The sequence below is a fragment of the Diospyros lotus genome, chromosome 12 (genome assembly GCF_014633365.1).
Source record: "Diospyros lotus cultivar Yz01 chromosome 12, ASM1463336v1, whole genome shotgun sequence".
Taxonomy (NCBI): Eukaryota; Viridiplantae; Streptophyta; class Magnoliopsida; order Ericales; family Ebenaceae; genus Diospyros; species Diospyros lotus.
Window position 1 is genome coordinate 6,307,077 of NC_068349.1, and position 26,119 is coordinate 6,333,195.

The 26,119-nt window shown below is 34.9% G+C and overlaps 4 protein-coding genes across 17 annotated transcripts; 1 reads left to right on the forward strand and 3 right to left on the reverse strand.

Moving 5' to 3' along the window:
* Window positions 1-1,271: 1,271 nt before the first annotated feature.
* On the reverse strand, window positions 1,272-4,900 carry LOC127786993 (serine/threonine-protein kinase Aurora-2-like). Its single transcript, XM_052314813.1, has 9 exons — window positions 4,693-4,900; window positions 3,740-3,856; window positions 2,904-3,050; window positions 2,702-2,797; window positions 2,454-2,549; window positions 2,266-2,362; window positions 1,922-2,039; window positions 1,645-1,717; window positions 1,272-1,544 (listed from the first exon to the last, which is right to left on the reverse strand). The coding sequence occupies exons 1-9, from the start codon at window positions 4,726-4,728 to the stop codon at window positions 1,443-1,445; spliced, it is 882 nt and encodes a 293-aa protein (XP_052170773.1). The 5' UTR covers window positions 4,729-4,900; the 3' UTR covers window positions 1,272-1,442.
* Window positions 4,901-6,115: 1,215 nt separating this feature from the next.
* Window positions 6,116-15,719, reverse strand: LOC127814121 (uncharacterized). Of its 10 annotated transcripts, none has more exons than XR_008026283.1 (9): window positions 15,310-15,719; window positions 12,490-12,612; window positions 10,167-10,196; window positions 9,985-10,071; window positions 9,722-9,860; window positions 9,514-9,642; window positions 9,348-9,438; window positions 7,421-7,553; window positions 6,325-6,473 (listed from the first exon to the last, which is right to left on the reverse strand). XR_008026283.1 is itself a non-coding variant. In XM_052355386.1 (8 exons), exons 2-8 carry the CDS (start codon window positions 12,552-12,554, stop codon window positions 6,301-6,303), a joined length of 714 nt encoding a protein of 237 aa, XP_052211346.1. In that variant the 5' UTR covers window positions 12,555-12,612; window positions 15,310-15,713; the 3' UTR covers window positions 6,116-6,300. The 10 variants fall into 10 exon arrangements, 8 of the variants coding, with proteins under 8 accessions (XP_052211346.1, XP_052211348.1, XP_052211352.1 ...); XR_008026284.1 differs by having other exon boundaries at window positions 7,421-7,547; window positions 15,310-15,718; XM_052355386.1 differs by lacking the exon at window positions 7,421-7,553 and having other exon boundaries at window positions 6,116-6,473; window positions 15,310-15,713.
* Window positions 15,720-15,995: 276 nt separating this feature from the next.
* Window positions 15,996-19,848, forward strand: LOC127814123 (glutamyl-tRNA(Gln) amidotransferase subunit C, chloroplastic/mitochondrial). 5 transcript variants are annotated; one of them, XR_008026285.1, is made up of 6 exons: window positions 15,996-16,433; window positions 16,544-16,584; window positions 16,792-16,847; window positions 17,844-17,895; window positions 17,985-18,086; window positions 18,843-19,848. XR_008026285.1 is itself a non-coding variant. In XM_052355397.1 (6 exons), the coding sequence occupies exons 1-5, from the start codon at window positions 16,197-16,199 to the stop codon at window positions 18,074-18,076; spliced, it is 462 nt and encodes a 153-aa protein (XP_052211357.1). In that variant the 5' UTR covers window positions 15,999-16,196; the 3' UTR covers window positions 18,077-18,086; window positions 18,770-19,848. The 5 variants fall into 5 exon arrangements, 3 of the variants coding, with proteins under 3 accessions (XP_052211357.1, XP_052211358.1, XP_052211354.1); XR_008026286.1 differs by lacking the exon at window positions 18,843-19,848 and adding an exon at window positions 18,187-18,520; XM_052355397.1 differs by having other exon boundaries at window positions 15,999-16,433; window positions 18,001-18,086; window positions 18,770-19,848.
* LOC127814120 (RNA polymerase sigma factor sigC) lies at window positions 19,150-24,677 on the reverse strand. The gene is given in 8 exon segments (XM_052355385.1): window positions 19,150-19,847; window positions 20,022-20,069; window positions 20,071-20,223; window positions 20,326-20,466; window positions 20,895-21,125; window positions 21,213-21,785; window positions 21,886-22,046; window positions 24,364-24,677. Coding segments are annotated over 8 exon segments (1,683 nt in total). The 5' UTR covers window positions 24,458-24,677; the 3' UTR covers window positions 19,150-19,565.
* Between the last annotated feature and the right edge of the window lie 1,442 nt (window positions 24,678-26,119).

Genomic DNA, 26,119 nt, shown 5'->3' on the forward strand with positions numbered 1-26,119 from the left:
CGGATAAAATGCCATATAGGAAATTTTTTCTACTAAGAAATTAGAAAACATGTTGGAAATGATCATCTTTCAACCATAAATTCAAAAATCTGTGTACCAGGCAATAGCAGAGCACAACAGAATTCAAAAGCCACAATTTTATGGGGAAGATCATTATGTTTTTGGGTTGCTGCAACAAACTCATTTTACATGATGACAATAACATAGCTTCCCGTGTGAGCAAAATTCTATCAATTTTTTCCGAATATAAGAAGAATCTTTTCTAGGGTCCTCCGCTTCAGCACTGGCCGAAGGGGATAGCTTGAATTGCAACATACATTGCTCGAGTTGCAATATTCACTGACTAGCCAATAAATACAGGGAAGAAACAAAGGGATAATAAACAACTGGAGATCGAATTGAACTTCTCCATCTATGCATGAGGGAAGAACAGTCGGAGAAGGAGAGCGAAGAGTAGCAATGGTGAGAGAAATGAGGACAGATTGAGAAATCCCCATTTTCCAAATGGACAATTTTGGAAAACACACTTTTTTGTGTTTTCCCATTTCCTGTGTAAAGTTAGAAAACTGGAAATTTTGATTTTTTTTCATTTTGTTTTTTAATTGAAAAACTTTATTCTCATTTGAACAAGTTTTTTTATTTTTTATTTAAGTTTTTGAAAAATTAACTATTTTTTCACAACTAAATAGCACTGTGCTATTGAATCTGCAAGCGTTAGTGATATAGAGCTAGAGTAATGTTACTTACACATCTAAATTGATATCTCATTAGTCAATTACCGATACACCCCTCATTAAATTATTTAAATAAAAAATATATTGATAATTGATTAATAAAATGTTAACATGCCAATTTGAATGTGTAAGTAGTATTACTTATAAAACTAAGAGTTAGTTATTCACATTACAAGAGTTTTAAAAAATAATGTAGAGTCGTCTCTAGTGTTGAAATTTTTTATGAAAATAAATTAGTATCCTTAAAAGGAAATTTGTACAATTATGAGTTATTTAGTGTGGGTATATTCTTCAAGAATCGTCCATTTGTTGTGGGCTCTTGAGATCATAATTTTATCTTGCTGGCTAAGATAGCTCAATAGATTATTCTTGTGTATTTTTATTAAAAACAAACAAATCACGTCTGGGATTAATTATTCATAATTTAGATTCGTTATTTGAAGAAAAATTTAACAGAAATAACAAGGATGAAACTCCACACAGATTAACTTGGTGGGTTGTCTCTTGGGGGGGGAAACCTAGAATTATTCCACGAAGTGAAGGAATCAGGACAAGAATTGATGATGAAAAACTACATATGGGTTTCTTTTGGTCATCCAGAACAGAGGTGGTTATGATAGATACATTAGGAATTAGGGTACTAAGGATATTGCCATCCTACTTGTCCATATGACATTTGATACCGATATTAATCCACATTCTGAAAAATCAACACCTATAGACGCCAGAGGGATCGGCGTTCTGGACAATCCAAGGATGCTCAAGAACCTTGTGCAATGCCAGTCTTTGTGAAGAATCCTTGACAAGCATCTGTCATTGAAAACAACAACTCGTAACAGTTATAGCTTAGGAAACTATCGACGTAAAAATTTAAAAAAAAAAAAAAAAAAGCTTAAAGAGTGACTAGAACCTGACTGATGAGATCCTTTGCAGCTGAAGAGACCATAGGCTTCAGAGGGAACTTCAAATCCACTTGCACAATCCTGTTACCAACAACAATCAAACAAGCCCCAAAGTTGAGCATAAAGTGAACATAAACTTATATTAATTGCTGTTCAGAATATAATAAGATGAACTTGAATCGAGCAAAAAGAGCGGAAAAAATTAAGGAAATTATTTGATTAGATTTAGGTTGTTTGCTATCTTTATCTTATTTATCCACTTTGCATTTTAGGTTGTTTGTTTACCTTCTATACGTGTCCGAGTGTTCTTTGGCTTCAAAAGGAGGAACCCCGTAAAGAAACTCGTAGCAAAGAACACCAAGGCTCCATATGTCGACACCGGCATCATGCTCAACGCTCTCCACTGCAGCAAGGAGATAAATTATCGACCCGTCAGTCATGGATTTCACATGCTTTGGTTGCATTTCACATGAATTGTTCAAAATTTTTTCAATAAAGTTATTTAAAAATAAAATCAATTTCTCCAAGTACACAAAAGTAAAAACATTGGAAACTGTAACCCACTAAATCAAAGAAAAAAGAAAAGGCAAATAGTTTAAACATTCCCATCCTTTGTTATATGAACATACCCATCTCAGGTGGGAGGTAATCCAGTGTACCACACATGGTTCTCCTACGGTTGAATGTGTGTACGGACCAGCCAAAATCTGCAATTTTGAGTTCACCCTGACAAAGAGAACCCAATAATTTAGACCCTACATTGCATAGTATGCTTGAACGAATCAAGTAAGTTATAACACTAAATGTAGGTTATTACCTGTGCACCAACCAAAAGATTTTCAGGCTTAATATCTCTGTGTATTACATGCTTTCCGTGACAATATATAAGCGCTCGAGCTAATGATGCTACATACTGTTCAACATGATCAGTTCACAAATCAACAACCTAGATCAGTTTTCTAAAATAGAATCAAAATTGTCACTAAAGTTGCCTAAGGCCTCATAGGGTGTAAAGATCCCCCCAAATTTATGACACAGTATGCCATAAAAACACCGAGTTCTTACAGTTGCAGCACGTCTTTCAGTGAAGTATTTACACCTTTGCAGTTCCTTGTACAGTTCACCCTTCGCTGCATATTCCAATATCAAATAAACTCTTTTCTGCAGAATGTGGTCCAAAGGAATAGTCAGGTGGCTGTGTAAAGTTGAAAATTAAACTATGTGGAAGCTATAGGATACGATGAGTCGATGACCTCATCAACCATACCTGATCGTAGAAGTATCCATAAAGGCGTAGAATGTTGGGCTGTCTTAGATGGCTCTGGATTTCTACTTCACGACGAAGCTGATGCTCTACCTGAGACTGCTTCAGCTGGCTCTTGAAGAGCACTTTCAGGGCCACAATATGGTTGCTCTGTTCCCAAATAAAACATAATTTTAGTTGCCAATCAGATTAACATTTATAGCCTTAATAAAACAGTCAGCAATGCTCTTTGGAGTTTGGATGCAAGCAAAATTCAGAATAACACTTTAAATCATGATTTCCATTTAAAAGTAGCAGTAAAACTTCAAATTTTTGTTTTCTTCTTCTGTTTGCTGAGGATAAGAAGAAATAATTGTCTCCAAGTGATGAATAGAAAAAATAAAAACTTATTCTCATGAGATAGGAAAGCATCAAGGTAGAGAAACTATCAAAACTGCATCTAATAACACTTAAATCAAGATTTCCCCCTAAAAGTAGAAATTTAAATAAAACTCCAAATCTTTTTTTTTTCTTCTTCTTCTTTTAGTTTTCTCCGAGCTAGGCTCAAAATTGCATCTAGATTGGGCAAGCAGCAAGGTATAGAAACAAACAAAATTGCATCTAGTTGGGGTCAAGTGGACCTGTTTCCCAACTGCAAATCTGATGGGATTAATTATGTACCAATATGATAAATCAGTGCATATTCAACTAACACAAAAGGATTTCAACCATAAAGTTATATACAAGGATTTAGCAAAGCTAATTTTACTAGAAAATAAATCAAGATCACTAGTTTAGAAAATTAATAGACAGAAGTTTTGCGGCCAACATTATTAGCAAATAAAGTCTTCATCACTGACCCTCTTTTCTCTTGCTAGATAGACATGCCCGAATTTCCCCCTTCCAAGAGGCTTTCCAATGTCAAAGTCATTAAGAGTCCACCTTCTTTTTTCTGCTGCAGTTACCTCTGAAGAAGCCTGCGGAAGGAAGCCACAGTTAAGTACATTACCACACTCAGAGGACCAATGACCAAGTAGTAATATAGCCTGCTAAAGCATAAAAAATACAGATACACCTATAACTACTTATGTTAACTGGTCCTTTGGAGTCACTTCTAACTTTTCTGCGTATTCTAGAAATCCACCATCGATTTACATACATTTCTTCCTGCCTCCAAGTGGAACTCTGCGAAAGGGAGTATGACATTCAAAGCTATAACTAATTTCTTCGTTATAAGTCTTTTGTGTCTAAAACAAAAAAGATTGTGGACTTGCCTATCTGGTACCGATAAATAAAGCAGAAAAACTGGTGGCTCGTATGCTCATTTCACAAGCTCCAATGTCACCACTCTATTCCAAAACCCATGCAATTGCAGTTTAAATATAATGCAATGCACAAATATCTTCACCTTCCGAAGAAGAGAAAGAAAGAAAGACGGACAGGCAGAAATATTAATCGTAAGTGTTGGTTGCTTGGAAACACCACGAGAAAAGGACGGCAATCTAGATTAATAAAACAAGGAAAACAAGGAGCTTAACACTTTGTTCCACGTTGAGGTCTCGATTAATAAACAATCTAATATTCAAGAAAAAGAGAATCTCCGGTCCTTTCCCGAAATTCCCCCTGAAACCAAACCCTACGATGAGAAAACCAATTTCCTCCAAATATGGCAGGAGGATAGGTTCATCGAAACAAGTCATCTTTGCTAAGAAAACGAGCACAAATAGAATCAGAAACAGACACAAAATCAAAGAAAGAAAAAAACCCTAGAATTCAAACCCTAACTAAGAAAGATCGTTTTCTTCTGCCTTACCTTCTCTTCCGGCCGCGTCTCCGCTTCGATCCCCATTGTAGAGAGAGAGAGAGAGAGAAAGAATGTAAAAGGGAGAAAAACAATTCGTAGAGAAGGAGAAGGGGAACGGTAAAACGGAGTTGGTTTGAATTGGAAAGTGCAAATGAAGGGTGGGTGCAGAGAGAGAGAGAGAGGGGGAAGAATGGTCTCACAACGGTCGGATCTGTACGGGCCGACACGTGGACCAGTCGAAAGTTAGCTTCCTATATTATTATTATTTTTATCTTATTTGATTTGTAGGAGGAGGGGGAGCGTTTGTTTTGGAATCTTGAGCCGTCCCGGTGTTGACTCTTCATGGAACATCTAGAAAAGTTAGAAGGGAAAAGGCATTTAAATTCAAATTTTATTTAAGAATTTTCATGTACAACAATATCATTAAGTATCTACAAATATAGTTAATAGCGCAAAATTATCCCTCTTAACTCTCGTTTATTTGACAGAGACCCTTTGTGATTAAAATTATTAATTTTAAAGTTTATTATCATATTTTTGTTTAACACTTTATTCATTATAAATAATATTATTTGGATTCTAATTAAATTAAATTAAAGTTAGATCTAATAAAAGTAAAAATATATCATCAATTGCAACTTATCGCTAGCTTTGCAACAATAGATTTGTAGTTACTGACTTCTTCTTTTTTTTTTTCAATAATTTTAATATTTATCTTTCATTAAAAATATTTAGATTTGAAAACCTTAAAAGATTTTGGGAATGGGTTTCAAAACTCATATCATCAGAGATGGTGACTTTTTTGAGTTGAAATTCATCATTTTTATGAACGGTCATTTTTTTATTATTTTTGAATTTTTATTTTGTTAAACTTATCTTAATTAATATTTAAATAATAGTGTCGTGTTTGGAAGAGGAGTGTCCAAAAAAGTTAAACTATAAAAGTCTTTAGAACCATTTTAAAATCATAAAATTTTTCGTGCAAATAGTTAAAATCACATATAACCTCTTGAAAAATTATTCTAATTAATAGTTATAAAAATACTATTTAGACACTATTGAGTGACACTCAACAGTAATGTGTTGTACGTTTTGTGAATATATGACACATCACTATTGAGTGTGATATAAAGTGCTAATATTCCATATTCAAATAACATTTTTGTAATAATAATAAAGATAATAAGTTAAATAATAATAAATATATCGTAGTTTGAACCATTTAATCAATGAATAGAATTATTTAAAAACTAAAAATAAGATAAAAATGCTTATATATATTATGAATTCAATCAAAAATAAAATAAATGTGTAAATAGAGAGAGTACCACAAAAACTTCTATTACACAAGACATGAAAGCATAGAGATGGAAAAATTCAACCCGTAACCCCACCCCAAACTTAACCAATATTATTGCATGTTACCCGTAAATTAGCAATAACTAAGGAATGTGATATATTTTGTAACGACTAATAGGTACAATAAGGTCACGAATTTCATGTTAACCAGCAATATAGTATAATTCATCAATATTTACGATTTATAAAATAAAATTATAAATAAAAGTTCATACTATATCGAGATGGTGGACCAAATGGCACAAAGCACCTGCGGTTTCATGCATCCTTGGAGATACTGCAGCAACTTGTTGATTGCGGGCTCTTCTTCGTTATTAGCAGACGCGATGGAAGAAAGTACGGGATTGCCAGAGCCAAACCCAAGCAGAGCAATACCAGAATTACAACCCACCAGGAATATCGAGGAATGCCCAAGAGTAGTTCGTCGCAAACTGCCATGAAAACAAGCATTTTTTTGTTAGAAATTTGAACGCATGTGGACGAGAAGAGAGTGGCAATTCTCTGACAAAGTGAATGTTCAGGAAAAAAAAAAATATGAAGGGAGTGGGTACGAAAATATCATCAGAAACATGTACAAAGCAATGCGAGGCTGGAGTACAGTTATATAAGCCACAATATATGCCCTTTAATTCATTAATAAAACCTACACACAGCAAGCAACGAGACATCAGTACCCTATGAATCATTCGCTAGACTCTTAAATGGGGGTGTGTAATTCATCATCCATTGGAACACAATTACATAAAACTTCGAAAGGGTGGCAATTTAAGAAACCCCCTTCAAACTGCAATTGATGTAGTTAGTTTACACTTTCTACGACAGATTCATTAACCCTTACAGAGTGGTTGAAACAAGTTTCGTAGCATGGTGCTGGTGTAGACCCAAAAAATCAAGGAATACTCTTTTCTTTTCTGGTTTTCTAACTTTTCCATAATATAAAAGAGATCAGGTCTCAGCTCGGATATTTTAGGTGGAATTATATCATATGACTCGAGCAGTGATCACTAACTGCGGGGCCAGAAAAGTTATCTTCCAATTAATAAATATCTAAAGTTATTATTTTAGAATATATCTAGCTTAACAAGCTTGCATTTCTACGAAACATACGAATGAAACCAAATCTTGACATTCCCAGGAAATGAGCTCTCAGTAGAGCTCTATTGGTTTCCAAATTACAGCCATTGTTCTTGCAAAGGATACAAGTAAGCTACACGGATCCTTCTCTATTTAACTTGACAACTCCAAACGAAAAGAATTGAATAATGTATTAGATATAACATATAACCAACAATTTCATTTTCCAATTCCACATACTTTCTTAAGCAGAAGAGAATGGAGGAACAGGAATGCTTAAAATACATAAACATAGTCTACTAACTTGTAAAGCCTTCATACAAATGGCCATCCACTATATTTCCCATGTTGCAATAACAGCATTAGGTGAAGCAACCTTGTGGCTTTTGGTCCATCAGACTGATAAATCTGGGGCTAACAACTTTCATTGCCTGATCCTTACATAAAGTGCATTCCGACTTAGGGTCATTATCGATTGCTTGTATTGAAAATTCAAATTGCTAAGCAACTTTTACACAATAAACAATAGGATTTTGTAATTGTTCTCATGACCAGATAAGAGTGCATACCTGACAGACACTGTAACCAAATGACTATTGTCAGTGTGATCAGAACTAGGACTCAAAAGTGCAAACTGCATTACTATCATGTTGCCATTATAAACCTAAGGAGCTTTTGTGAAAGACTATTTCTAGGCACTGAGCAACTTAGCAGTTCTGAACAGTAACGTGAAAATTTTCCCTGTATCTTTGGATCATTATTTAGATAATCAAAATATCAAATATGATTTTACAGCTGATGGTCCTACATACAGCACTATAGCAAAAATAACTTCCAATTATATCTGTAGACAGAATACATGATGTTACAAGCAATGTTTGAAAATAAGGTTTCTGCTCCTTGAAAATCATTGTGCTGTCAACTTTCTTTTTTAATTTTTGAGAAGCTTTATATTGTTACAGATCATGTAATGCAAGTTTTTGATACACACAGCAAACATCTGTTTGCCCCAACAAAAAACTTATACTCCTATATTTATTTTCTCAAATGGATAAGTAGGTGAAAACTGTAAATAAGCCACTTAGCAGCAGAAGCCTAGAACATCTTGATATGCAGCACTGCCTCCAACATTCAACTAAGGGGCCATTTAACAAAAATTCCAGTATCCTGATTTCATTTTTCAGTTTGTTTTTTATTATTTTTTATTTTTTGTGTTCAGTTTTTGTTCAAAATCTGAAAACTGAACATGTTTTCTTATTTTGAAAATAAAATTTGAATATAGTTTTCATAAAAATTTAGTTTGTTTTATCTAGTGGTTAAATATATGTAACAGTTCATTTAATATTGAAAAAAATAAAAAATTCCCTAGACCTAGTACAATTTTGACATCTTTGTCAATTCTTTTTCATTTGATAAGCCCAGACTGTCAGGTGTTCTTCTTCTTTTTCTTTTCTCTTCTCTCCTTTTTCTTGAGTGGAGCCAGTGGGGAAGGTCAGTGGAGATCTTCAGCTGTGCCGGCCAAGGAAGAAGGGAAATCAGGTGTGCTGGGGGTGTTTTGGAAGTCACTATGTTGGGATGTGGGGACTGCAGGGGTGGTGGGGATGAAATGGGAAAGTGAAAACAGATTTTTGGGAGTGTTCATTTTTCCAAAAATAGTTGACAACAAACATAAAAATTGTCAGATGTTTCAATGCTCTATACAAAGATTAGAGAGCTGGATTCATGTAGAGGGGTAGCCAAAACCCACTTGGTGGGATTGATGTTTGTGATGATGATGGAAAACAACCAAAACTATTTTCTATTTTTTGTTTCTAAAGTTTTAAAAATAAAAATTGAGAACTAAAAGAAAAAGCTCTACCAAAGAGTCATTAGTAGATGAGTTTGCTTTCAGTCATTTCTTTACCACTTAAGGATCCAATCCAGGAATGGGAAGCTGCTAGATTACAACATACCAACTTCTTCTCTGTGCATATAGATTAAACATTAAATGAGAATAGAATATAAAGCTCCATGCCAACATATTCCAAATGACACCAAAGATAACTCATAAAAGAAGAAAAATAAGAACCTCTAACTTATTGGATTAAACAATTGTTCACTGAATATTTCATTTTTCAAAATGCATATATAGGAGATATTATGAAAGTAGATATAAAAGTAATCTGGCACCATAAGCTGCACCAGCTACGATGATACCATGCTATTATTAGCAAAGAAATAAAAAAAGTTACCAATGTTGAAAATGACTTCTTGTCTCTCCTGTCCATGTGGCATTGCAACAACCCCCTCTGGCTTCACAGTCACCAGGACATAAATTCCACCCTGATCAAAATCTCAGTCACAATCTCCTCAAAACAAATAGATAAAATTATTAGGCATTATGATATCTTATCAAACCTGTTTATTCACCAAGTCAAGATTTTCAGTCTTGATGATTAACTTTTCCGTATTGAGCAATTTTCTTTTTGAGTTCTGCTCTAAGCTTGAATTACCTCTTGTCAGTAGTAGAGAAAAGCTTGATGGAATCTGCTACCTCCAAAATAATTAGGTAAATTTTCACAATAATTGTTGAGAAATCAACTAGGAGAAGTTGCACCATACATACAGAAGCTGGATATGATATCTTCACTTCATACCACATATGTGGGTTAAGACCCTCTAGTTGGTAAAGGCGAGAACCCATCTGTAATGCTAGAGTTTCCATCCACAGCTCCTTCCCAACATTCAAAACTTTGGTATCAATCCTGTCAAATGGTACAGCAACATGATTATCCCTTAGTTCATAAAGGAAACAAGGCTGGTAAATAAAGATATTTCAGTCTAAAGGAGATTCTAAAAGCAAACCCAAGAACTTCCAGGTCTACTTACGCATCCCCATGACAGAATGATAGGCCACTCATGAAATTGAGAATACTTAGCAGGATCAACAAGTCCTGTAAACATGCGAGTATCATCCTGGTAAAATGCAAACCTTGTGCAGATGAATCTTTGCCCAGGAACCCAAAACGACATTCAAGTTAGTTAGGCTTGCACCTTCATTTGTTGCTCACCTGCTTGGCAACAAGTCAACGGATTTTGCTCTAGTTCATAGAAAAATAAGAGAAAAAAAAAACAAAACAAAATCTCAGAAAAAGAAAGCCCTACATAATATCCATATTTTCATCCAAATTTCAATGCTAATCTGTTCAGTTCAGATAACTGATGCATGTTTATTAATCCCACGTGAACAAGATGACCATGAGTGCATAAATTCCACAAATTACTCATACACATCATAATATAGAGTGAAGGACAAGAAAGCACTCTGTCATACATACATCAAACAAAGGCTTGTATAAATTATTTGATCATTGCTGCTAAATAATCCAGGTTTGTCAATTGAGCTCATAACCTAAGCAACTATGGAACCACTAACCAAAAGTGAGAGTCTAAATACACCTCCTTTGCATTTTAAACACTTGATTCCTATCTATGCATAAAAACAATATGATACATACAATAAAATAATATTATAAATTTGGAATAACATATAACATAAACCAAGAGTTTTATTGTTTCACCTCCTTTGCTCCAAACATAAGATTTTTTTTCTCATTGTCTTGCCTAACCTTGTTAAATTGTTCACAAACTTCCATTTTACCAAACAAAGAAACTATTACATGACAAGAAAGCCTGAAAATGTAAAAACCCAAAGCGTGAAATTAAACCAAAACTAGGCACTTAGATGTAAACAAATACAGCCAAACTTGCTAATTACTCGTTATGCTTTCAGAATTTCTGAAGCTGCAAACAGAAAGGAAGCAATAAATTATCCTCATAGCAACTATTTCATCCTTAATAATAATATTTTTTTATCAAAAACCTAAAATCATCTTTGGGATTTAAAAAATGGAAGCACGGGAAAGTAAGAGGCAGCACCAAATGGCCAAACAGATCTTGAGACAGATAGAGGGGAAGCACCAGAAAGTTAACAGAAAGAACCAGATAATGAAACAGAAATCCAAGATAGAGCGCATTAATCCTAACTCATAAATCTTTTGGCTGCCAATCAATTGGATTGCCTTCTCAACCCTGATCGTATTTATGCATAAATGTTCTGATTCACCAATATTAAATTGAGAAGAATGCAACCAATCATTGTCAATAATTTCCCACAACTAGCATGAATGTTGTGTTACAGCTTGTGCATTATTTCACCTTCCTGAACTGGTTTATTTTTCCCTAGACCATGATGTTTTTGAAACCCTTCTATGCATTCATCTGGAACCTAGGTTACTAGAGGCTTGACCAATAAGCCAAACATATTAACAACACTAAAAACTTAAAACATAATTTACAAGCAATATAGACAGTTGAAGAAATTAAGAAACCCAAACTGTGACCTTTTGGCCAAATAATTTTGATATAAAAACAAGATAAAATTAATATATTAAAAAATAAAAGAATCTCAAAACATAAATCACAACGTTTAAAGAATAGTATGCATTTTAATTCAACACTAATAAGACAGATTAAAAAAAAGAAATTAATAAAATATTAAAAAGTGGCCTCCTCATTCCATAAGGTTACTAGCTTTGTAAAGGTTGGGAAGGGATCATTTTGGTAGGACATTCCTCTTGCATTGTAAAGAGGCTATCTCCACAATTTGAACTCTTGAGCTTCCATTCACAAAGGAGCAAACATACTATTGCTATCAAGGCTCAATCACAAAATTAAAGAGCAAACGTACTGATGCTATCAAAATTCACACACAAAACCAATGTACTACCCACAATAAAAAAAAATTAAACATAAATATATTTTAACAAGAATAAAGACAGTTCACAAAATAATAAAGCAAAAAATGACATTTTGATCAAATAATTTTGAAATGAAAACATGATAAAATTAATATATTGGAAACTCTCCACAACTAACATGTTCACATATGTCACACCGTTTAAAGAATAGCATATTCCCTAATTCAAAACTAATAAGGCCAATTATGAAAAAAAGTAAAGTAACATAATATTAAAGGAGCGTCCTCACTGCACAAAGTCAAGAAAACAGACGTGTTGAGAGAAAACAAATCTAAAAATTCAATTTCCCATTCTTTTTCCAAACTTTCCAGACAAGCAAACAGAGAAACAGGTGGGCAGTTCCCAACCTAGGGCTTTTCTCAATCAGCAGAGTTCGCGGCTAAAAATCATTTGCTAATCCAGATAATTAAGGGCTCAAAATAAACAAAAATGAGAAACATGCCAGGGAAATATATATATATATATAGCACTTCAAATAACAAAATCAACACTAGTTAAAGTAGAAACATGGAATCAGAGAATTGGCAGACCAAAGTTTAGCATGAAGATAGATAGAATTGGAAGGAAAATATACCTGCAAAAAAGGACGGCAGTGCTAACGGCGGCGGATGGCGGAGGCGGCGATGGTGGCGACAGCATGGGATGGTGGATGCGAGGGAGGCGGCAAGACGACGGCGACTAGCAGCGAGAAAAACAGCTGAGATAAATGGAGAGGGAAGAAAGAAATTGGGATTAAAGCCCAATCTTGTGTAGAGACGAAAATATTTCCGTCTCTAAATCCATATCAATTGAAGAGAAAAATATAATTATATCTGGAACAAGGTATATATAAAGAATTATACTGATTGGTATTAAAATTAATTCAAAAAGAAGAGCAAAATGAAAAATAAATAAAGAATAAATTTGTAATCCATGAAAACAAAGACAACAAAGAATGGTAATAATCAAAACGAATGAATCTGAAAAAAGCACAACACCATCGCAGAAGAAGAAGAAGAAGAAGAAATGTTGTTGTTGGAGAAGCCAGCAGCTGCAACACAGAGAGTGAGAGAGAAGAACTGCTTTTGAATGTTGTCCTACCTACAATATGCCCTGTAAAACATCCCCAAGTCTCATCTTTTTGTATTTTCTTAATTTGGACAATGCTCTGGTCTGATCTCTTACCCCACAGGGTGAGGGGCCTAAGGGCACAAACACAAACAAAGATGGTACGGCAGGCATTTGCAAAAATTTAATTATTTCTCATGGCCATTTTTGGTGTGTTTAACCAGTGATTTTATTAAAAATAAAAAAAAACTATAGACATGTTTGCCTGACACTCTAAACAGGTGTATTAGATACTTATGAACATGACATGAAACTTTTTAAAAAAATTTAACCAAAGTTGAGAGAATTTTTAAAAATAATTTATATTTTGTATCATCGTGAAGGTTTAATAATAAATTTGTTATAACTATTTTAATTATTTACATAATTGTATAAAAATAGAATTTATGAATTATATTTTTTTTACAATTATATATAAATAATAATAACATAATATATATAAATTATCGTGTCTCATATTTTAATTTTTATTGTTTTTAGTGTCCACATCATGTTTGTGTCACGTGTCAATCTCCATCCAACCCAAATGCATAGTTAATAAAGTTAAAGGAGATTACTGACATTTTTGATAATTCAAAGATATTTATTCTGCTCTATTTTATGGCTAAAATCTCAAAAATAAAAAATGCAATTTACATTTACATCAACAATAATTAGGGGATTAGGGGCGGATCCAGGAATTTAGGTTAGGGGGCTGAAATTTAAAAAGTTAAATGTAATAAAATTCTTATGTAACCAAGGAGTCAATACAACCAATTTTTATTAAACTTGTACTTGACGAGATTTTGAAACCAAAAATTCATCTACAATAGAGTCTACATTTATTGTGAGAGCAAGTTCTCTTTCAATGTAGAGTGTCATACAATCAGCAAGGAAGTCATCCTCCATTTTGTTACGAAGTGTTGTCTTTAATGAAAATGCTTGCTCAGTAGTTGCAGTAAAAACAGGTAATGTCAATACAAGACGAATCAATCTAGTTATCATAATGTATGTATCTGACATTCCATTGTTGGTCAACTCCTGGCACAATTCAATAAGTGTAGATACTTGAAATCTTTGTTCAGGAATCACATCATGAACATAATACCGCAACTCATATTTTAAAGCACAAATATCTTGACTGCTAAAATCTTTAGGATAGAACTACTTTGCAAACATACAAATATCATCACTATTGAATGATTTAAATGAATTTTTGGGATCCAAAACCACACTGAGAGAAAGGAGTTCTATTGACTTATTATTAAATCGTGTATTTAACTCCATCAATACGAAATCTATTGCTTCATTGAAAACATTGAAATGATAATGGTGCTCAATTGTAATCTCATCACTACAACGATCAACCAGATATGAAGAATCTAGATTCGGTATGTGAAAGTTGTGTCTTGAACAAAAACCTTTTACTTCCTAAAGAAACGCTTCCCAACCTTCTTCTCTTAGTTCTTGAAAGATAAGTTTTGCAGTAGAAACATATCTCATAGCAGCCAAAATATTTAGTGATTTTTTCTGAAGGGCTTGACAAAGAATGTTTGTTATTCTCATAATTTTGTGCATTAAAAGCAAATTGAACACAAATTCAAAACATGCAAAGTATCTATAAGCGCCACGAACTTTAGCTCAAGAACTTACTTTTGGAAAATGAACTTTAAGATATTCAAGCACCTTGCAAGTTGCAGAGTGAATGCCTATCATGCTTTTTACATAATCATAATGAGAACTCCAACGCATTGCAAATTACCTATTTGATTGGCTCTATTTCCAGACTCAAGCTCTCCAATACTTAGTGTTCTAAAAGGCGCTAGGCGCTAGTGGGACGCCAGACTAGGGCCTAGCGCCTAGGCGGACTGTTATTTTTTCTTTTTTTAATTTTTAATGTACTTTTTATGTTATTTTTAAATAAATAACCGAATAATTAAAATATTTAACTCAAGATTTGAGGCAAATGCAAGGCCAACTGTATTTCTAGAGTTTAAATAAGAGAAGGCAAAAGTATGGTCCATTCAAATATTCAATTCAAATATTCAATAACAGATTCACAATAACAAATTCCAGGCTTCCAGCCATGCCAATTCCTAAGTTCCTAACTAAATGCAGTAATCAAATAGGCAAGCAGGCACAAAGTTAGCACAAAATCACTTACTTAAAACTTGCTGAAAAAAGGCAGCGATTTCAACAACAAATCAAGCATAAACAAGTAAAAAAAATATGGGCGAAAAATAGAAAAACTATCTAGATTTAGCTGTCCATCGAGAGAATCAAAGAATTGAAAGAAGAGAAAACATACCTGGGCTCGAATGAATCAAATCTGGAAGTTTGGGGGGGGGGGGGGAGGTAAAACGAAGACCTGAATCAGAGGCAGGGCAACGAGCAAGAGGGCGAGGCCGAATGGCCGAGCGAGCGTGGGGGCGAGGGCGAGCGAGAGCAAGAGAGAGGCAGTCAGGCAGAGAGCGAGGGCGAGAGGCAACGAGGGCGAGCGAGAGCGAGAGCGAGAGCAAGAGAAAGGCAGCGAGAACCGGAGGGCGAGAGGCAGCGAGGGCGAGCGAGAGCAAGAGGGGCCGAGCCCGAGCGACAGCAAGAGAGAGCCAGCGAGGGCGAGGGCAAGGGCAAGCGCGAGCGGACGAGCAAGAGAAGAGCAGGCAGAGACCGAGAGGCAGCGAGGGTGAGCCGTGAGCGAGAGCGAGGTCGAGAGAGGAAGTTAGATGAGAAAGGTTTGAAGGCAAGTGGGCTGGGCTGGGCTGGACAAAATTAGGGTGGGCTGGACTGTTTGGGCTAGGTTAATACTAAATAATCAAAAAATTTACTCTACAAATTTAATTTTTGTTGCTGGGCAGATCCGCCCCTGATAATAATAACACTAAACAACAACGATAAAATTGATAACAATATTTGTTTTTGTTAAATTGTGATCCGAAATGCAGCAACAATACAATACTGGACGAGCTAAATTAAATTCCTAAGCCTTAGAACCAAGCAATCATTTTTAATCTAAAGTAATCTCGGTGAACATACAATATCCAATCCCTGCCCATTCAAAACCCAGCCACATTGCAGCGCACCCGTCTCCATCTCTCCTCTGGTCTCCCCGTCGCTCTCTTCAGGCACGCAGAGCACCAAAAAGCTCGATGATTTTGCCCCCCCGTGTCAGTTCCTGACTAAGGAGTAGGGGGGAAAATGGCTTGTGGATTCACAGGTTTCTCGCCAGCCATTAGAATGGGAAGCAGAGCTTTGGTTCTTCTAGGAGCAACAGCAACAACGCCAACAGACCTCAATCTCACTTCCGGATTGTTCACTGGAGCGCGGATTGCGCAGAAGAGGAGCGTCCGAAGCTACTCGGCCAGGTCTGGGCTTCCGCCGCCTGATTTGCCTCGTTTGGCTGAAATCGCTCGCATCTCTCTGACTCCAGAGGAAGTACGGAGAAAACCTATTTTGATGTTCCGTAGAATTCATTGCTTTATTCGTATATCTGTCTTCGCTAACTGTTTACGGATATGATTTTATTTCGTACTTTTGATTTGCAGATTGAAGAATTTGCTCCCAAAATTCAACAAGTGGTAGACTGGTATCTCTCTATAGTTTATTTTGTTGTCTTAATTGTTTTAGATTTCTGTTTCCGTGCGAGGCATTACTTTGCCACAGTAATGCCACCTGTTCTGAAAGATGCCCTTTACCGCTAGAGTTTAGAGAATTTTGGGTTGTTGTGTGATTTTGATGACAGTGAACTTCTATGTTCTTATGTTTTTCTGCTTTGCATTTTGCTTCATAACAGGTTTGGACAACTTCAGGCAGTTGATCTCGAGAGTATTCAGCCAGCGATCAGGGCAGGTGGATGTGAAAGTTGGATTTAGTCTGTGCTTTGTTGTCATTGCCTGATGAATAATGATCATGCGATCCACTTGCTCTGCGTGACACATGCATAGAAAATTGGCTAAATCCATAAGATATGCTTTTGAACTCTTTTTTTTTTTTTGATATTTTTTTCTTTAAGAAAACAAATAAAGAGACCAATTAAGTTGCTTGATTATCATGATAGGATAACATCTACTTGCTGGTTCTACTTTCTTGAAGGTAGGAACCATAAAGAATTTTTTTGTTGTTGACGTCAAAGTGTTGAAATGAGGCATGAGTGGCAATACAACAATGCATGTGGCAGTCTTGTGGTCTCATTGTCCTTATGCGTGTGGTCCGTGCCTCAAGTTGATGTTTCCTCTTACCTCAAGCAAGAAATAATCACAGGCCTTAATCTCACTACCTGGATATATGAATTTTAGATCTCCTATCATCTCTATCTGTAGCCATATCTTCTATAAGGCTACCATATGCCATGTTATGTCTAACAGTTTCCTACCAAGTTTTGTCTGGTTTGCCTTTCCCTTTTTTTACTACAAATTTCCTGCATTTCATCCACTCACCCCGCTGTTGCTTCTATCGGTCTCTTTTTCACGTGTCCGACTATCTTAATCATAATTTTCTCATCTTATCTTCAACAGGAACCGTTCCAAGCTTATTACATATGATCTCTTATTTTATTTTATTTTTTCTTTGTGGCTGCACATCCACTGTAACATTTTTATCTCAACTACACTCGTATGTTACCAGGTTCTTTTTTTTTTTGTTACTTTTCATACCAAAAAGAAAAAAAAGGGGGGGGGGGGGGTTAATACATTTTTGTGTTTCTAGTTCATTCAATGATTGTGAAATGTCTCTCTAATTTGGTTTATACACATGAACAAGCAACCATATTTGATATGCATCTTGATGATGTTTTACATGTAAGCTATTTTGTTGATGTGTGGCACTGAACTTCTCTGCTGGATGTAGATACTGAAAGTGAAAATTTACGCGGTGATGTGCCTGAAACATTTGAGAACAGGTAAAAGGGTTTTGAACCGTACTTTCTTGATTGTACTTTTACATTGTGATATTGATACAGTTCCAGGAATTTGATCAATCTAATTTCAGCTTTCTTCCTTCATAGGGAGGCCATGGTAGCTTCCATTCCAAGCTATGAGGAGCCATTTATCAAAGTTCCCAAAGTATTGAACAAGGAATAGTATTGTTCAGGTAACTTTCATTTTGCCTCATGCTTTTTGGGCAGTAGTTCTGTATGTGGAAACGACATGAAATTAATTTGAGTTGTTTTGTTCTTTTCACATTTGGGCAGCATATTTTGCTTTGGTTCCTCTTATTTTCAGAAACAGCGCGAAAAAGGAATCATATTAGGAATGATTATATTGTAGATCTGAATTTGCTGGACAGTTGTACATTCCATAGAAATATAGCATGAAATTGTTTTACAGAATCCACATGGTGGTTTAGTGGCTCTGGTATCGGGCTCAAGTAATTGGCATCTAACATTCAACTTTCCCTGAATTTACCCAATGCATATAGTTTGCATTCGATCTTGCGTACTCCCAGTATCGATCTTGTCTAAAAGGGATCAGGACACTGTGGATTGACCGAGAAAATGAAAGAATGGATTGCTTCATTTTTCTAAATTTGATGTGGCTCTCTGGCTGTTGTGCACATAGTCTTTTTTTTACCTGCAAGTCATGGGGATTCATGGTTGGTGAAGTTTGAATTTGTTGATGGATCCAATTTTATGAGACTTGTGATGAGGCAGCATCAACCTGCTGAATTGCTGATTACTTTCCAAGATAACCAATATGCAAGAAGCCAAATATGCTTACATTGACTTTGGTTCCGATTGTATCAATTGCTCAATCAATAATGACCCTATCCTGCAGATTAAATTTGTAGATCAACAGCCTGCATAAGATTGCAGTTAACGAGTTACTGATCCTTCCCACCATTCGCCAGGTTATGCCGAAGTTAAAGAGGAAATAGGAGCAAGACACTAAAGCTTGGCTGTGAGGAACATTGAGAGACAGCAAGATAAAGGAAAAGAAACTTGTTTTAGTGGGATGGATTTGGATCATGTACTGCTTTTAATTTTCAAAGAAATGAGCAAAATTTGGCTGGACAACAACGAACAGTCAATAATTTCTAGAAAGAAACTATGATTTTTTGGCTTGACAATGGATGTTAGTATGCATGTTCTATGGGGCTACTGCTGCTGATTAAGCTGCCTGGGCAAACATAAAAATATGCCATTTGCTATACAGAATTTCCATACAGGATGATGGAGCTTATTGATGATTACATATTAAAAACAAAAACACTTGCCAAAGTGATTTGTAGTTAAATAAATACAAGAAAGGAGAGGGGAAGGGAGAAGAAAACACAGCATCTTTGGAAGGGAAAACTAAAGGATATGTGAAAACTAAAAAGGAAAAGATTATACAAATGTTGGTGTGGAGTTGGATCACTATTTGGAATTCTACGCATAAGCATCAACGCTGATCATCAGATGCTGCTCATGAGTTTGAGTTTTCCTCGGAGATCACCAAAATGATTCTACTCTTCAGTTTCTGCTTCACAGATTCATCTGGCCTTACTCCAAATTAAGAAGTCGACAAGAATGAAGGCTCCAAGCACAACTCTAAAAGCTCTGGCCATAGCCCTGTTGGGATTAATCCGCATCTACAAGTACAAATAGTGGCTCAAACTTTTCTGGGAATTTTCATGCCTTAGTTTTGACAGAGCTCTGAGCTCCATCCTCCTTATCCACTCCTTGCTCACACCGAAAAGCCTGCCAATCTCCTCGAGCGACTTGCGATGATGGTCGCCGAGCCCGAACCTCAGGGCCAGGACTTGCCTCTCTCTCAGATCCAGGTTGTTCACCAGATCATAAATGTCTTTTATCATATGTTGCCTCAAAACAGTTTCTTCAGGGCTCTTTATCGATGCATCTGGTGTAAACTCCTGCATTAGCCAACACAACTGCCTGCTAAGTTTAACAAACTCATGTCTTCAAGGACTCTCACCAAGTCTTTTTCCATGAGCAACAAAAGGAAGTATAAAACTCAAGAGCAATAGAGCAATTGTGAATAATGTACTACTAAACTAAGCTAAAGCAGATCTGAACATTTGCCATACCAAAAACTTAGCACTGATTGAATGCCCCATTTTCTGATCAATAGAACCCCACAACTCTCAGGCATTTGCTTGCTGAAGTTATCTTGGCCAAGGACAATCCAGTTAACCTTGCAATTTCATCGTCATCTGGGTATCTACCATGGCGGCTGTTTAGGGTCTTTCGAGCTTTCTGTATCTGATTTATTGCCTTGCTTAAAGTGAACTGCATAAATTCGAACGGGAAAGCAATGAAGGGGCCAAGCTCAAGCTAAATTTACAAAGAAATAATTTAAATCAAGAAGGAACCTGATAGAAGAAGAGTTACCGGAATCCTAATTCCCCTTGAATGCTGCGCCACCAATGCTGACATCGATTTCCTTATCCAGTACTGAACATAAGTTGAGAATTTATAACCCTTGGTGTGATCAAACCTTACTGCACCTTGCAGGACACCTAAATTTCCTGCCTGTGAAAGATAAATCATGATGAACAAAGCTCGGATATGAGGTATGAGCAATTGGGAAACTACTGAGCATACACCAATACTTCTATATATTTTCTTTCCATCCTTTTTTTTGTCCTAATCAATCACATGACGCATCATTCCTCTAAGTACAGAATTACATAGAAAAAAATCAAAGTAAGATACCATTGACTGATATCAACCAAGCACCCTGTTCCCTTCCTTCCAAACATGGAAAACAAAAACAAAAAGAAGGAAAACCCTATATATAACCGGGAAGTTGAAGTGAGGAAGTTAGTCATTTACAGGAGAAAACTAATAGTTTATTTGGCAGAAACAAAATCCTATGAAGGCATCTCCTTGTCAGAATATGCAGCCACAGTGAGCTCCATAGAAAGAAAAACAAACTCATAGAAGGACATGTAACCGACCTGAATTAAATCTTCATGGGCCACTCCAAGTCCCCTGTAGTTTCGTGCAAGGTATAAAACTAGGGACCTTGCACTTCTCAGAAGCTCATCCCTACAATACCAACCAAAATGCAGCTGCTGATGCAACACCTTCACATCTACTCCAGCAGCTTCTGCCCAGTTACTCGAGCTAGCTGTTTGTCCAGTTTCTTCTTCTAGTACCATTCTGATTCTTTCCAAGTTCTCAACCAACTGTGATATAAAAGATGGATAAGTCAGAATCATTGCTGAAGAAACACAAAAGAGTATGAGTGCCACTTATCAGAAACAGGTCATAACCTTAACACCCCTTGACATTTCAGCTTCATTCCTAGCAATAGTAGCTCTTCTACTTTTCAAGTTTGATCGTCCTTTTATAGAGGAGATATCAGCTTGATGAAAATCCTTTTGACTAGATATTGATGGTGGCAATGCCTGTCCAGAAGCTCTTCTTGAAGTTCTCTTTCTTCTTGATTTTCTTCCTTCCTTCTTTCCAGAGCGAACAATAACCTTACCCATGTGAACATCTGCATTGCCATTCATTTGAGGCTCTTTAATAATCTGAGTTGGAATGTCAGACAAATCAAAAAAGGGTGAGGACTCAAGGGTCCTGGATAGACAGGTAAGGAACAAATTTAGAGCTCCAAGCCTTTCTAGTTGCGTCAAAATATCCCTTTCCAGCCTTCCCACATCTGAATCAGAAAATGTTGCCTCCAACATATCAAGATTTTCCATCAATAAACCAAAAGGTGATGCTGATGCCTTGCTTGCTTGCAAGCTTGTAAGAAATGACGATTTATCCTCTACAGTTGTCATCTGGATGTTATCATCAAGCATCTGTATGCAGCTATGGGCCGTCTTGTCAATATTCATCTGAATGATCAGAAATAACAGTAAGCATGCATTTGATGATAAAAAAAAAGATCATAATGGAATGATGATTACTTCAAGAATATGAAGATTTTAGAAGAACCTTTGCTTCTTCCTTGTCTGAGTAATCATTCTCTAAGGTTTGTAGAGCAGATGAATATTTATGTGCTCTCAAAGGATCGTTATGTGAATTCTCACTCTGTCCGCTAATAACAAATGCCAAAGACAGCCTTGCTGACTCATATGAAGTCTCCTTACCTCTAGCTGTATGAAATAATACATCAAATATCAGAGAAGACGTCAGCATCAAGTCTACCATATAGGATAATAGGACAAAAGAAATCCAACACAAAGAAGGGAACCTAGCAGGAGAAGAAAAGACATACGAGGGAGGCAGAACAGGGAAGCAGCAGAGAAGAAGAAGGAAGAAGAAGAAGAAGAGATTGCTCCAGCCCTTCCAAATAGTCAACTTTCATTCATACTCAAAATCTCATATTACACCAATTAAATAAATTTATAGGCTTAATAAAACTCCCAAATTATAATGCATTATATATTGATTTCTATCACATAATATACTAAAAGTCCTAACAAAACTAAAATACATGCAGATAAAATCAACAAATTCTAACCCTGAATTCTTAAATATATAAAATTCTAAGTTTTCATAGGATATAGCAAAATATGTAAAAAAAAAAAAAAATATTGCTAGCAAAAACCCATAAATGGTTGTAGTCTCTCCATCAAAACCATTGTTATATTGGTAAGTATAATCTTGGAAGTCAAATTCTAAGCTTCATTTTGCTAATTCTGTAATTCTTGTTATGCAAGAACAGATGTATAATCAAATAGGATGCTCAAATTGAATATGAAGAAATAAATGACAGTTCAGATCAAGAACCAACATGTTTCACAACATTATTCCACATATTTAGGTAAGCGACTACAATTTCCAATGTTGATGAATTTCTGAAAAATCTTATTGAAATTTGAATAATTTGAAAAAAATGGACCTCCACTCTTACTCTGACGATTAAACAAAGGAACCATTTAGACATGAACAAAGCAAGGCTACATCTGAAACAAGTTCACCATTTGCGTTGAACCTGAAAATTAGAAATCTACTTCTGGAATTAAGGAATCATCTCCAAGCAAATTCAGTATGTCTGAAGCAGTTTAATAGGCTCGTCTCAATTATATATTAAAAGTGAATATCTTAAAAAATAACAAGTATAGACCTTCCCAGGGGGAAAATGGATCTAGGGTGTTATCTAACAACATGGACGGATGCACCTCTAAAGGTTAAAGCAACTATTAAACATCGAGAACTGACAATTTGAAGCAATTATCATTGCATCAAAATTGTTTCTTCAAGTACAATTATTGGTCTAAGCAATTTCCCTTCTGACAATGAAACTTGCTTATAGGAAAAAAAAACAGCATTTAGCAATCAATTCTTTGAAGTGATCAATGTTCTTATACTACATGAGAATAAGTAGCAAGTACAAAGACTAAAAGAATGACGTGTGTATTTTAGAACTGAAAAACCCTGATTTCTTAAAGGAAAAAGAACACTGTCTTAAAGCAATAACAATTCATTTTTCTAGAATTTGTGATATTTGATCCGACAAGTTTTATGCTGGCCCAACAATATTAGAACATCCAAGATTATTTTAGCCTTACTATTTCATTATAGATGTGGAAAGTGGAAAGTGTTAAACATGGGCATAAAAGAGATCCTGATGGTACCCTTTTCTAGGATCTAATAGCATCATTGTGATGGTGGAACCCCATGAATGGCTGTGGTCTGTCCATTCACCGAGTTTAATTTGACAAGCATTACCCTGGGATATCCAATTCTAAGCTTGATTCTGCTAGTAGTTGTTGTTTGTGCAAGAATATAATGTATGATCAAATAGGATGCACAACTGAATAGCGAGAAAAGAAATGGCATTAGATCTTAGTGTATAAATATAATGTATGATCAAGAAAAAACACAGTTCGCCACATTAGTGGAAATATTTTGGCAAGAGACTAAAATTTCCTATGTTGATGACTTCTGACAGATGTTACTGAAATTCAAAAAAGTTAAAAAAAAAAATAAAATTCAGCTCTACTGCTAATCTGACAATTAACAAAGGAAAAATGAAGACTCCAATTGAAACAAATTTACCATGAGAGCTTAACATGACAACTGAAGCTCTACATCTGGAATTAAGAAATCAACTCCAAGCAAATTCATCTAGAGCAGATCAAATTTACTCAGGTATCTTACAAATATAGGTCTTCCCACAGGAGTAAATAGATTTCTCGAGTATTATCTACTCACATGGATAGGCTCAATTTAATACGAAAGCAACCATTAAGCATCAAGAACTGATAATTGCAAAGAACATCCTAGGATCACAATTGATCCGAGCTTTTTTTCCTTCAAATCATGAAGGTCGCTTGCAGAACAAAACCCAGGAATTTGAAATCAACTGTTTCAGTAAATAGGTACGCAACAACTACGTGAACTAAGAAAGCAATATACAGATGAATTAACGGTTAGTTCAGTGAACCCAAGTACTGATGGACTTACACGAGCATGAAGAAGGCCGAGGCGAGGAATTGGTGAGGAAAGGGGACTTAAATGGAGGGCCCAATTTGAGATTTAACTTGAAACCCATGACCATTGTGTTTCTTGGCAAACAACAGTGCCCATCAAATGTCGGAGAAGGGTGGAAACAGGAGAGTGAAGAGGAAGATGAAGGCAATTGGATGTATTTCAGTTGTCATCTCTCTACCACTGGTTCCCCATCTCAAAGAAAGGGTCAAAAACCCTTTCACTCTTGTGCTCTAAGCAATCAATCCAGCTCCAAAGCTTCCTCCCTCCATTTCCACACACTCAAAATATCTCTCGTCAATTAAACCCATAAATTATAAAAGGAAAAAGAAAAAGAAAAAACGTTCATTTGCTCACGAAGAAGAAAAACGGACAACTATACGCTTAAAAAATTATATATTACCAGTATGATTGTAGTATTTTGTATAAATTACACCATCTCCCCCGCGGTTAGGTAAAATTTGGATCATCTCTTGAGAAATTACAATAATCCCCCTCATCTTATAAAAATGCAATATTACAATTTTACACTCTTTTTTTCTTTCTTCTCTCTAGCATTTCTTTTCCTATCCTTTCCTAAATATTAAAATAAAAAAAATAATGACAATTGGAGTGAGATTGCTAAAACCTAGCATCATTAAGTTTTTAATTAAAATTAAATTGTCTACAATATGCTATGGTTGATTGATGGTGACAAACTATCATTAATCTTTCGTGAAAAAGAGGAAAAAACAAAGAAAGAGATAAAAAGATATGAAAGAAGACAAATAAAAAAATCTATAATGGTTGAATTTGCTATTGCTAAGTCTACAACCCAATAAGAGATAAATGGAGGGAAAAAATCATTATTGTTGAAAAAAAAAATTATTATTAAAGAAAATGAGAGAATATGAGAATATTCATGATCGATTTTTTAATATTTAAAACTTTTTGAATAAATTTACATGTTATTTTATCAACACTTCATTTAATTATTAGATAGTGTATCAATTACTTTTGCAAAAACTTCTATCAGGTAAATTTAAATTTTAAATGTATTTATGTTAAGTTAAAAAAATTAATAAAAATATATATTCTAACAAAATTTATATATGTTTCTATAATTAAATATAAATTTCTCTATCTTAATTAATTAAATATAATTTAAAATGAATTTCATTTGAATTAAATTCAAAATAGATAAACAAGTAAAATGTTCCATATTTTCTATTCCTACCATCTATTACATAGTTGTCTTTGCCATATTAAATAAAGAACTAAATTTGTTATTGATATAATACAATTTCAATATTAGATGGTACTATGGTATATTTTTAAATTTATAATGACGTATATTATAAAAATATATACAATTTTATATTATTTTTAAATAATTTATATTTTTTATTTTTAAAAAAATTATACTGATTGATTAAGTATTTTAAAACATTATATATTTATTATCAACTAATAAAATTATGTAAAAATAATAATAAATATACATTATCTAAAATATATATATAATTATTACAGCCTAATCATTGCTTTAGAGTAAGAGTTAGCTTTACCCTAAAAACAAATGCATTGAAACTAATCATGCGGTACATCGGCTCATAAAAGCTAAATTCATTAATTTTTTTCAAAATTTATAACTTATAACCTTTAATCCTTGTGTACTTTTATTTTTGACTGGTGAACTCTTTTACCATCATTTTTTGGCTTAAAAAATTAAATTTACATATCGAAAGAAGAA